This window comes from Chlamydotis macqueenii, chromosome 6, assembly GCF_036417535.1.
Source record: "Chlamydotis macqueenii isolate bChlMac1 chromosome 6, bChlMac1.mat, whole genome shotgun sequence".
NCBI classification, from domain to species: Eukaryota; Metazoa; Chordata; class Aves; order Otidiformes; family Otididae; genus Chlamydotis; species Chlamydotis macqueenii.
The window spans coordinates 10860412-10873539 of NC_141561.1; the positions used below are offsets into that span (position 1 = coordinate 10860412).

Here is a 13128-nt window from a genome sequence, read left to right on the forward strand (position 1 = left end):
GTGGGTGTTTTTGTTACTGACTGCCTTGGGCTGGCAGCTGGGCTGGGGGGAAGGGTGGGAGTGGATCTCAGCTTTTGGGTGAAAAAGTGAAAAACATCAATGTCCTCATTGCTGAGGAAACTCCCGTGCTGGAAAAAGCGGCCGTCATTTAGAAATACGTGCGTGCACTTTTTCCCAGCCAGAGACACTTTTGCAGCCTTCATCTGGCACTGTGCGTGCTGTGCAGGCTGGTCTGTGGGAGAGGTGGCATTTTGGGAGTCCCCAGCTGACTTGCCCTGCGCCCTTGGAGTGGTCCCAAGGCCCTGCCATTCACCGTTAATTCACAATTAAGCCCGTCACTTTGTGAGTTACTGTGCAATGCTTGCTCCCAGTGAGCTGGTGAAATATCGGCATCCCCAGCATCCTGATTTGGGAGAGCCCTGGGGCACTGTGGTTTGGGAGAGCCCTGGGGCAGCATGCCTGCTAAATGAGGCTGGGTTGAATACCGGGATGTTTCTGACCATCTTATGGGTGAGGCTGTCTCAGGCCCTGCATGGCCCTGGGTGCCCGATGCTGTGGGCCACTCGGCCCCAGGACTGTGCCATCAGCCCGGCATTGAGATGGCAGCTTGGCTCTCTGGACTGTCACTAGAAAACCTAAACCAGGGCTTTTTTAGCTCATCCTCTAGATTTGCTTTGAAGTTAAAAGTATGTACACCTGATTGAAGCGGGCTCAAAGGGCTCACTGTAAATGCATAAATCGGGTATTGTGCACAACCTACAGTTAAAAAACATGGTTTTAAGTTGTGATTTTCATGGCTTTTTGTAAGCCATGCGTGCTTGAATATAGGGGATTTGCCTCTTCCCAGAGCAGCACCTTTTCTAGGTTGAGAACTTGGTCTATTCAATATCTCAAGGAATAGTGGACAAACATAGACTGTACAAACAATCCTCAAATGTATATCTGCATAAATCAAACCTGGTTTAATTGTATCTTAGGTGTCGGAAGCAGCCACCGACCATTTAACAGCTCAACGACAGAGAAAAGCCTCCTTGCTTCCTCTCCCACCGGCGCTTTTGTTTCAGCCACAGCCACTGGCAGCGGCGGGAGGCCCCCGAGGTCTGCCACAGGCAGTGGCCGATGGGCAGCAGAAGTCTCCACGTCCAGTAGTGGCATGGACAGGACCTTGGGCACAATCCGATCCTCATCCGCATCTTCTGTGAGAGAGACCTACGGGGTTCATGGGTCCAGAGAAACCACAGGTTTTACGGAGCAGGTGGCAGACCCTTCACTAACACGCTCACACTCTCCTTCAGAAGGTCGTTCCCCAGGTGAGCTCAAGTTAGAAGTGAAATACCATTTTGTTTTGTAAGTAAAAGGAGGACTGTTATTGTATCTTACACTTGCCTGACTCTCTTCTGTGTCAAAAGACATGACAGCTATGCAGAATATATTATTTGGAAGGATGCAGTATGATTTCTGTGTCTGAAATATTTCAGCTCTTGCTTGACTGAAATATGTGGTTTGGGCTTTTTTACCGAAAGGGCATGTATGTGGAAAGTTTTGTTATGCCAAGGAAAATAATTAACTTTCAAATCACAATTCTTTTTTACTATCTCCAGTTGCTATCTTCATTTTATAGGCAAGAGAATGAAGCAAGGGAGGATTAGATCATGTCCCTGCAGTCCCAGGGACTGGACTTCAGTTCCTGCTGTCTGTCCTACCCCTTGGTTCATACTGCTCCCCAGAAATTGAACCAGTTCCACAAATTTAAGGCACCTTTGAATGTGGTCTGTGAGGTCCTTCATGCCGCTGTTGGGTCCTAGACCTTGCTGTGATGCTGAAGGGGTCTGATTGCCCTGACCCCATTTCTTCAAGCCTCTCCAAGACCTGCACGCTGCTCAGCATTGTGCCTTGTCTGAACAGATTTCCAGGCTTTTCTGGGTTCTTACGATATTTGTTTGTTCTAGCAGCATGGAGTGCACTCAGGCGCATAATGGTGAAATCAAGTGCACAGCACAGCAGTTCAGCAGTTTTTATATAATAGCACTTTTCTCAACATCAAACCGCATTTTTTAGAAGATAAATTTCTGTAAGGAGCTTTCACGTCTTTGGAAAATCCCTATTTTCTCTGGATTGACATCTCAAATTTTCTACTTACGCTTGTACTTTCTGCCTCCAAGTGTGACTGGAAGAAAACTTGTCTATTTATTGATAGTTTCACATGTGCAAAAATGTAAATTGTTTCTTTATCACATCTTAGCTACTGGAAGCAGCCACGTATCATTCAGCACCCTGTCAACAGAGAGAAGAAGCAATTTCCCCACCACCAGTACCTCCGTTTCCACAACAGCCACCAAGAGTGGAGGGAGGACATTAAGGTCCTTGCCAGCCAGCACCAGCCTGGCCCAAACAACAGAGGTTTCCACCACTGATACTGAAACCATCAACTCTCCAGACCATACTCGGACCTCTTTGGGAGCCCAGGCTGGTGGTGGCAGGGGTGCCACAGCGACGTCCACGGATCCGTTTCTCACGAGCTCACCCTCTGCTTTGGAAAGTGCTTCCTCAGGTGAGCTCTGACTGTCCCCACGGGCTTCTATCCATAGACCATAAACATCCGCTCTGTATGGAGTGGAGATGCACTAGGAGATGCTGGACAATGGCATCAGGCATTATGAAGGAAAATTTCATGCATTAGCTGTGTTTTGCCTGTAGTCACTGGAAAAACCCAGCCTTACCGCAAGAGCAGTCTGGCCCCGAGATTTGATGTATTTTCTGAGAGAGCACAATTTCAGGAGCGTCCTGTTGGCTGTGTTTATACAAGCAGGAAGCAACAGCAGTCACTGCTGACTCCTGCCCTGGGATGCAAATGCAGCATTTCCTGACCCCGCACAGCCCTGCCGAGTTTTGTTTCGAGTATCGAGGAGTTAGGTGCCAGGAGCAGCACAGAAGGGAAACAAACCCAACAGCGCTCCCACGACTTGTTCCTAGTGCCCTCTTCAGGGTGTCCTCCTGTGAGCAGCACAGGGAAAGGGTTGTGTCTTCACAGTTTCATCCCTGTTTAGATCTTCTGCCGTGTTATATCTGTGCCGTCAGCCTAAGAGTGGTGACAGAAGAGAGTATGCCCACCTGTTTATAGCTTAGTGTGCATAAATCCATTTTGCTCTGCCCTCTTTTTCAGAAGAGACCTCTGCTACGGGGAGACACCAGCCCAATGCTCCTCTCACCAGTACACCCAGCTCAGTGATGTCCACCAGTGGTGGGGGGGGGACCACGGCACCCATGTCAGACACCCGAGCAGCATCCAGCACAGCAGGGAGTTCTGCTCCCACTTCATACCTCACCAGGTCCTTGGACATGGTCCTTCTTCCATCCTCATCATCAGCAGAGCATGGGAGGCAGAGCGATGTTTCGCAGAGCAGTGCTGGACTCGGTGAGCTTGCAACAAAGCCGCTGCCTGGCATGTTAGTGCCTTCACCTTCACCAAGTGCTTCAGTTGGGTCTTATGGTCTCCCAGTTTGCCAGGGGGGACATCCCTCCTCCTCACCCTCTTCCCAGGCTCCCACCTTCCTTTTTCTAGCTTTAAACTAGATTTGCCTTTTTAGCAAGCCTGGTTTCTAGTGAAGGGTACCTCAGTACTGCACAGCTGGCAAATTATTTGCCTCACAGCGCTTGGGGCAGTGCTTCTCGTGTCAGGAACTAGATGGCCAGGCAGTTCTGCTGGGCTGCACGTGAAGACTGCTATGGAGCTTTGACCTCAGCCCTCAAACTGGGGGAGCCTGACACAAGATGTGGCAAGGGATTGGTAGACCTTTCACCATTCCTTATATCCCATTTACCATGTGTTTCAACCTCAGCTCTGCTTCCAGGGTCCCATCAGAGCTGGTTTGAAACTCACTGATCAACCCAAGGGAGTTTTCTGCAGGACGTTCAAGACCAGGTCCTACTCAATGGCACCATTCTCCTTCAGAAACACTGTGCATTCCCAATCTGTTTTATTTTTCCGGTGTAAAGGGGAAAAGTACAGATCACCTGGGAAACCCACTTAGCAAATAAGTGATGTTGGTCACCAAGTGCCACCTCTGCTGTGTGAATTTAAATATTCAGATTTTAGTCCTTGTAGAGGCCTCAAAGGTATTGTTAATATATAAAATATATATTTGTATATATATATTTGTATATATATATATATATGGATGTATATCTCTGCTTTGCAATTCCAGGGAGAGGAAAAGCAGTTTCTGGTGCTTCTACTGAGACCATATATGTCTCAACTGCACTCTCCAGCCATGAGAAGGGGACATCTTGGGCTACTGCTGACCATGGCACGTGGAGCACGGCGGCAGCATCAAGCCCTACATCTCACCCAGACACGACTGGAGAACCCCGCACCAGCCCCCTCCTCTCATCCACAGCATGGCTGGGAGCAGGACACGTCTCGTCTGGCCATGCAGGGTACCCAGCGCCCGAGGTCACCCTTTCATCCAGGGTCTCCCCCTACTTCTTGACTGGTGGTGAACCTTCCAGTGAGTTTTTTTTTTAACTCCGGGATAGTGTTTGAATTAGGAAAAAACCACTCTCTCTCTCCTTCCCTCTTCCGTGGGGTTGATATGGCCACCAACACATGCCGGAGCTGTTGTGGATGTCATGGGCAGGATTTACAAGTAGTGGTGATTCTGCTCCTTGATATCATATATCTGCAGCTGTTGATGCTTAACAAAAAGGTCTCAGGAATGAGACATGTAGCTTCTTGCTGTAGGAGACATCTACCTGCGTGGGTTGGGATAATAATTATAAATAACACAAATATGCCATATGACTGTAACAGTACCGATTGTTCCTCTGTATCTGGATAGTCCTGTTTCTCTGGAGTACTCTTTGTTGGTTAAATCCACGTTTAAGGTGATAGATATGTGAGATCTACGTAATCTATGTTTATCTGTGCAATTTGATTAATTTGATTAATATGCACTTCAAAACAGAGTTATTGTAGGAACCACAAGTGCCCTCTGCTCTGAGATTATAAAATGAGATGCCTCCTTTTCAATCCTATTCCAGCCGTGGCCAGCAGCCATCGCTCCCTAAGCAGCTCAAGTGCAGAGGAAAGGATGTCCAGCCCCGTCACTGACCCACCGTACAGTTCATCCACATCATCTGGCGGTGGAGAGAAGACGCTGCATTCTGTGACGGGTGACACACTGGCTGGTGGCACAGACAGCTCCACTTCCTACACCAAAAGCAACAACTCTCCAGGGCCGGCTTGGCCGATGTTGACGGAGCAGAGTAGGACAGCCAATGCCTCAGCCAGCAGCGAGGGCTTTGTGGCCTTTGCAACAGAGACACTCTTCACAGATTCTTCAAAGATCCCCACTTCTTCTTTCCAAAGTGATCTCACAAGTAAGTTGGTGTCTCCCTGCGTACATTTTGGAGGTGGAGGGGAAGTTCACATTGTCCTGCATTTACCTATGTTGTATACAACGTTCTTGTTCGTTAGTACATGCAATGTCACCTGTGGATACTCTCCAAGGGATGTTTTCATCAAAGGACTCAAAGTTGGAATCCACCTGGCTGGGGAATCATTCCAGAAAATGAAAACATGAACCTGAGCAGGGAAACTCTCTTGTTTTGATGGCTGCTTTTTTTTTTTTCTTCACATCCTGACTGTTTTCTTGTGGATGATGCTTTCAGAAGTATTTCATGCTGACCTAAGTGAATTGTGGAGTTAAATTTTCAGTACCCATTCTTTTATTTTAAGAGATTCCTGAATTTATCTGTACCTCCGGAAATTCATATTATAAGACTGACTGCACCTTTTATGCTAAATAATCTGATTTTTTGCTGACTGATGTGCTACGCATTTAGGATTTCCTGCCTGCAAAGTTTTCAGTCAATGAGTTCATGATAAGCTGCAAATTAACATAATGTAATAATTTCATCCTGCAGAGGCATGAAGTTCACTGTGTCTAAAAACAAACCAACAGAAGAAGATGGATATTCTTTAGTTGGGAACGGAAGATAAGAGGGGAGGATATGAGTTTTATAAATTATGAGTGATAAAGAGAACAGCTGGGTGTTCCTGCTTAACTTGCCACAAAATATCACAGAACGATAACTGCTCAATCCCGTTAGAAAAGCAATACTGGAGGAATAGTGTTTTAGAAACCTATACGTTTCACAGGAGCCTTGTGTCTGTCCGAGTTCACTCTTTTAGAACCAATTAAGGAGTGCAGAAGACTCCTAATGCGATACCCACACTTGGATGATGCTCTATATTTTTAGAAGAGCAAGGGCTAGTTCACAGACAAGAACATTTTATGCATTTAGCAAGTAATTTTAATACGACATCAAAATACTTTCATATTACTGTCTTTCTAACATACTTTGTCCTTTTACTCCAGGCTTTTCAAGTAGTCATCAGCCAGTCAGTAGCATCGATGCTGAGAAAAGGACCTCGGTTTCTCATACGGATGGCACATACATTTCAACCACATATACCAGAGGAGGAGAAAGGACCCTCCTATCTATTTCAAATAGCAGCACCTCTGCTGACTCCTCCGAAAGTTCCACCTTTTTTTCTGAGATTTCCAACCCTTCCGATTCATCAAAGTCTCCTATGACACAGGACAAGAGGAGCAACATGTCCAGCGATGGCAGTTTTGTTGAACCATCTACAGAGCCATTGCTGGTACACACTACCAAACTGTTGACTTCTGCTTCTGCAGGCAGTGTGAAAAATACAACTCTCTTCAACACTGACTCTGAGTTGTTGACCACTGGCAGGTCGTCTCTGTCTTCATCAGCATTTCCAGTCTCTTCCTCAGCGTCATCGCTGCCTCACTCGCTATCTTCAACACCACCACCAACTTATTTGTTTAGATCATCAGAGTCATCTGAGCCACTCTTGTCCTCTGTGATGGCATCTTCACCCCCTCTGCAAGCTTTGTCCTCCTTGCCCACTTCCTCATTGCCTTCCCCATCTTATTCATTCACATCCTTATTGCCTCTGTTTTCATCACCATCATCCACCTCGCAGTCCAATTATAGTGGTCAAGCAACCACTTCTGTAGCTACAACTGTGGTTAGGCAGGTGCCCTCCACAGCTGCTGTGGCTGGGAGCTCACCCAGAGGGACCAACAAGCACAATGTCACACACCAGCCCCAAAAGAGCACCACCTTCACCTCCACCAGGTCTCCTCTTCTCCCCACAGCACCCATGGAGCAACTTGGTGGACGCATCATGTCCATGTCCACTCCTGTGACAGTAACGGAGACCTCCTCACCAACTGCCACCGCTACCCAGGGAGGCAGCTTAGGGAAGGCAATGTCGCTGCTCACCACGGCCAGTGATGCCCCATGGGCTGGGCCAACAGATGCACCCATTAGTCCCTCACCAAGTTCAACAAACCACAGTGTCATAGTCCCTGTGGTGACACTGACCACGGTGAAACCTCCTGTGCTGACAACACTGGCCAGTCGCCAACCAACCCCAGGTGATGCTAGCACCACAAAAGCCCACAGAACTCAAACACCTGTTGCCACTAAGCACGTGTATACCACTGGTGAAAGCACAGAAGCTGTGGATCCCACCACAGCAAGGCCTCGTAAAGTCACTGAGGAAAATGTCCCTGCTAGGGGTCCTTCTGAAGCACCTCCAACCAGCAAGACCACTGTGAGCATTGCAACTACTTTGGCTGCTACCAAACCAACCACTGTTTCTCTGTCGAGTAGCACAACTGGGCTGAGGACCTCGTCTCCAGCAACAGGTAATGTGTATAATGGCACTCATCAGTGGTGGGGGCAGGGATCAGGAGTCCAGGAGTGCCTGAATCCCACTTTAAGGGTCTTTGAAGGATTATGTATGCATGCATGACAAGCTTGTTGTTAGCAGGGTTTGAGGATAACAACTCAGTCTCCATGTTGGTATTTTTAAGCTAAGGGTTTAGCAATCAAGCTGAACTGCCGGAAAAGGGTGAGCATTTTGGTGAACATTTCTGACAGCAATGTTAAGATGAAATTTGAGAATTTCAAGAAAATAAAACTGACTAGCCTTCCAAGTAAGCGTAGGATGCATTTTATATTTGTTGATCAGTCAAAAATATAGATCGATATTGATCAATATCTATCTTATCAATGAGAAAAGGTGGTTGGCCAACACTCGGTATTTGTGTTGGAATTTCTCCTGTTATCACGAATGGTGGTTGTTTTCTCCCCACCTCACTAAATAATCTCCTCCTCAAGTGCCTGTTGCTTCTCCTGGTAGGCTAGGAACCTGGTAGTCTTGCTGAGTGTCTTGTTACCATCATTTATTACCACTGCCAGGCTCCTTAGCTTCTCAAGGAAACACATTGAGCAAAGTTTTTAGGCATGGAAATTGATTCTGTTTTTAAAGTTCAGGAGCCTGGCCCTCATGCCGCTGTAGGATACTGTGTGTGCTAATTGCATTCATCTCAGTGAAATACTGGCAATAGTATATATTCCATCCAATAATTAAATATTTAAAGGCTACTTCTCAGGCTGATTGGTTTTAATTATAGCTATGGCTTCATGCAAGAAAATTCATTGTAGGGGAATGGATTTTTTTTTAAATCAAAACCTAATGTAACATATCCTTTTAATGAACTGATTCACACTTTTGCTAAGTTACTCTTTCCTTTAAATACCAAGTTTTGCCATTTACCAGGATGCAAAAGATCCTTCTGCTGCCTTGGACGTGGTGCTTTGAACGTGGGCACTCACTGCCGTGAGAGAAGAAGCTGCTCACTGTACAAAGCACAAACTGAAGGATTGCAAAGTGAAAGTCAATGTTTTAATATATGCCCACTCACTTCTGGCTGCTTAGATCAGAGACGCTAAATCTCCTTCTCGCTGATGGTGAGGTAGCTGTACCAGCTAGTCGACACACAGAAATTGCATCAAGAGGTGTGTCCTGACATGCAGTTCAGATTGGGACTGTGTGATGCCACAGGGTATTGTGGTACTGTGAGAAATGCACACGTGAGTCTGGCTCTCAGACTTTGTGCTTTAACCACAAAGCGCATCCTTCCTGCCTCTGCTGCAGTGCTCAGCAGCAGCTGCAAAGTAGGTGCGAGTGGTGTGTAAGCTGTACTGCTCGTCTTGTAGTGCCTTGTCACTGGGAAGTCCACAGTCCTGCCTATGGTCTGCCCTTGCACGCATGTGATGTGCATTTGTACTCATGGGAGTCACACACACACAGCAAAAGGAGCATTTTTGACCAGGACATGTTTTTTTTTTTCAAAGAGAAGTATTGGATATCTTCTTCAGAGTTTACAGTTTGAGCTGGCTAATCTATGAAGCATCTGAGACTACAGTCATGAATCCCCTGATGCTCTGTATTTCACAGTTGGTGTCTGCTCCCCAGACCCTTGCTCACCCAGCGGGAAGTGCATTACGAGCGGTGGCTCAGGTACTGCTGCTGTGACCATCCCCAGCCTGGCATGGAGGAGGCTGCAGCCCCAGTAAAGAAGGTGATGTTAGCCAGGACTGCCTCCACCATTACTATAGACTGCATCAGTGTTCAGGCACTGTCTTTGGAATATAGAAACAGGGTTGGATGAAAAGGGCAGGACTTTGGTGAAGGAGCCTGTGCTCCTGTGTCTAGCTCTGGCTGTCGAGGTCCCTTCTTCGTTCTCTTCGTCCATAACTGTAGGGTTGTTTGTCTTTGAAAAGCACCTTGAGATCTGCAGATGAGCAGTGCTGTAGACAAGCTGGCTATTTACATTAAGATGGATCAACACTGCATCCCAAGGGCCTTTGAATGGATATTCAAGAGAAAGTGTTTTGTATTTGTTCTTTCAGTTCCAACAGAATAATTAAGAACAGGATAAACAGTAAGTGCAAATGATGCAATGAAGCATCTGATAATGCTCAGGGGGTCACAGAAGAGAGGCCAAGTTGATCTTTTTTAGCCCAATGGTTGGTTATTTTTGTCATTCTGTAACTATAGCCTTGGTTTTTTTTTCTGCTTTTGTAGATGTGGATAAATGTCTTTCCAACCCTTGTCCTGCACTGGCCACCTGCAACAACACCCAGGGCTCCTATATCTGTCAGTGTCCTCTTGGATATGAGCTGGAAAAAGGAAAGTGCAATTTAGGTAAGAAAAAAAAAGTGAAAAACCAGGGGAGGAAAAGATGGAAATCATTATCTGTAATCTTCTAGGATAAATTAACCTAGGCTCAGGCTAGTTCAGGAGCTTAATGTTCCTCCCAACCACCACTTTTAACGAGAGCCTTTCGTTGTTTATACAAGTGCAGTGTCTAACGCCTGTCATGTTGGGGTGCCCCGGGGAGCAGGGCAGTGATAGCTGAGGGTTTCTTCAAAACACAGCCACAGAGCGGTGGGCTTGGGCTTGTTGTGCCTCTTCTATTCCAAATGTGTTTTACAACCCTCAAAAAGCGTTCGGCAGCTTATCGCAGCTTCCAGCTCTGCAGACCTGGGTGACGGGGCTTGGCTTGGGAGAAGTGAGTGGGGCTATTGTGTAACCTGGCTTCAGCGGGATCAGCCATGTGAGGAAAATGAAGCAGCTGTGAAAGTCTTTGTAAGGTCTTGTTTCGTACCTTTAGCATTTTTCATGCAGCACAGTTATTAGTTGGAACTCAGGTTCTGACCGCCTCCTTTCTATTGGAGAACCCTCAATCTCAAGAACTTACAATGTCCCATTGTAATGGGGAATTTGTTTTGCTTGAGTTTCTTTTGACCCTCAATCAGCGAGGATTAGAGGTATGGAAATTTTACTAAGGAAACGTGGGTGAAATGTCCCCGAAGGGTGTTTTGAAACATTTCTTCCAGTTGGAATGTGTCAGCTTCTAATTTAGAGAGTTGTTTTGATTATGCCTTGAACTGGGATACAGGCAGATTATATAAATACTGTGAAGGTGATTCTCATCTTATTTTTACCCGGAGTTGTTACATTAGAGCTATCTGATATAAAATCTGTGGCAAAGACAGGCTCTGTGGATGGGAAAAAATGGGAAAGAATTGGAGGCTTTATAATGTTATCTGCAACCGTATTTGTTTTTCTGGTGGAACATAAAACTGGAGCTCTGAGTTCTCATTTCCACTGAGTATCTCATGACACTTAATACAAGATTTAGGGATATTATCTCTCTGAGTCTGGAGAATTCAGATTATTGCATTCTGCTGTCATGAATCAAATACAAATCTAAGCACAGAAAAATGCATCTTTTGGACCTCTTTTCAAATGTTATTGCTCATTCTGTCCAACAATTTGACAAATGAAAATGTCCTTTTTACAGTGCTTTATTTTGACTTGCTGATTTGCTTTTCTTCCATTGCAGGGACGGGTAAGAGATTTGACACATTTAGCCCAAATTATTATAGCTTTGGTACCTGAAACTGCTGTATTACTAAATTTACCCATCCCTCTCTATGTTCAGGAGTCCTTTTAAATTAGTCTGTGTTTCTATATGAATGCTGTGGTGAAATGCTGGCTATTCAGCAGCACTGAGCTCTGGAATTTGACTGGAGCTGTGAGAACATTGCAGCAACCCTTGAGAAAAATTCCAAGACTGGAGTTCGCTTTATTGGGGCAGTGACTCTCAGACATGACTTTTCTGTCCACTGCGTGAAGGGATTTTCCATGCAAACAGTCTCTCATGTAAGGCGGATGAAACCACAGCTACACTTGGCATGGAGACATGTTCCGACTGACTTGTCTTATTCTCTTTTTTAGTAAGAATATTTATTGGCCAAGTCCCCCTGAAACTTAATATTACCCATGGGAAGTATGCAGAGCTCCTCCACGTCGAGGGTGAAATCCTGGCGATGGTGAGTGTCATGGCCAGGACTTTGGCAATGCTGATGGGACAGGTCCCCTTTGCCCCTCTTACAGTTATCATGGGAAGCCACAAGACTCTGCAGCGTGAATTTAGCCTTTTTAATCATTGACCCATCCTGTGGTGTAAGTAGGACTGACTTACAGAAAATCCAGAAGCCCTTTTCATGACGTGGTGTGGCTGGGTTCACGCTTCTGTAGCCTCCATCCTTTTCTAGTATCTTCTTTTGAAAAAGTATTGCCTTTTCCAGACCCTGAAAGCGCATTAGTGCTCCTCCAAGGTGAAACATTAAAACAGTAACTCTGGGCTTCATCGTTCATCAGTAAATCTGGGGTGGGCTGGACTGCAGCTGCTACCACCTTGCTCTTAGCCAGACCCCATGGGATGAAGCGCAGCAGCAGCACCCACCCAAACATACCTTCCTATTTGTGGAGTCTTCCAGCCATGCTGTCACAACCATCTGGTCCTCGGTCAGTTGAGAGCAAGTTCTGGGTGAGCTGGTGGCTTCCCCATGTGCTGTGCCATTGGCTGCTCCAGAAAGACCCCTGACCTGGGGATAGGTACATCTCTGTACATTTTTTTTATCCAGAACATTGCATGCATGAGTTCATTGTGTTTGCAGTACCTGGGCTGGCTGCAGTTCATCCCAACTCTTTTTGGAGTAGGGGATTTGGAGATGCCGCCAAAGGAGGGGGGAAGCGGGGTGAGTCACCTTGATGCTGCCTGCCGGGCTTGTGCTGGGAAGTGAACACAAACAACCATGCAGATCCGGGGGGAGAGAGGCTCCTTGGAAGATGTGAAGTCTCTGAAGGTGCTGCTTTGCACTCTCTCCCCGCTGGCTTCTGACTCGTCCTCAGCCTTTGAGGTCATTGCACAGTGGGACCCCAGGCAGATGCTCAAGTCAAAATCCCCAGGTCTTTGTTCCTGTCCAAGGCTGCGTGATGGTGACTTCAGCAGCCCCTTGCTGGCAACAGGACGGCACATCTTTCCTATCGAGCAGATGAACTGCTGGGATGCTCAGAGCCCCCTTGGCCTCAGCGGGCAGCTCTGGCAAACACAGGGGATGGTGTCGGTGACCCAGAAGTGCTGTCTCGTGCTGCGTCCTGCCAGGCTGCCTCCCTCCATCACCCCACGGGGCACTAACAGCTGCTCTCTCCTTCCTTGCAGCTTGATGCATCGCTGTCGGGCTTGCCAGGCTACCACCACTCTACAGTTAAGGCCAGCAGGTAAGGCTAAGGCTACCGGTGGAAGAATGAGAAACTCAATCATTCGGGATGTTCAACTTGAGATCCACGTTCCCTGTTTTGAGCTGGTGCTGCGCTTGATGCAACCT

The 13128-nt window shown here is 46.8% G+C and overlaps 1 protein-coding gene across 6 annotated transcripts in view; it reads left to right on the plus strand.

Moving 5' to 3' along the window:
* HEG1 (heart development protein with EGF like domains 1) overlaps positions 1–13128 on the plus strand; it is a 52478-nt gene that overhangs the window by 23066 nt on the left and 16284 nt on the right. For 4 of the 6 annotated variants that reach the window (XR_015258905.1, XM_086750851.1, XM_086750849.1 and 1 more), the window contains exons 8-16: positions 978–1310; positions 2243–2551; positions 3164–3415; positions 4206–4508; positions 5041–5379; positions 6381–7745; positions 9974–10093; positions 11693–11787; positions 12963–13021. Coding sequence is in view for 3 of the 6 variants with exons in the window: in XM_086750851.1 (XP_086606977.1) it covers positions 978–1310; positions 2243–2551; positions 3164–3415; positions 4206–4508; positions 5041–5379; positions 6381–7745; positions 9974–10093; positions 11693–11787; positions 12963–13021 (3175 nt within the window). In the remaining 3 variants the exon portion in view is untranslated. The remainder of the gene's footprint in view (positions 1–977; positions 1311–2242; positions 2552–3163; positions 3416–4205; positions 4509–5040; positions 5380–6380; positions 7746–9973; positions 10094–11692; positions 11788–12962; positions 13022–13128) is intronic. The other 2 variants (XR_015258907.1, XR_015258906.1) reach the window with 1 other exon arrangement.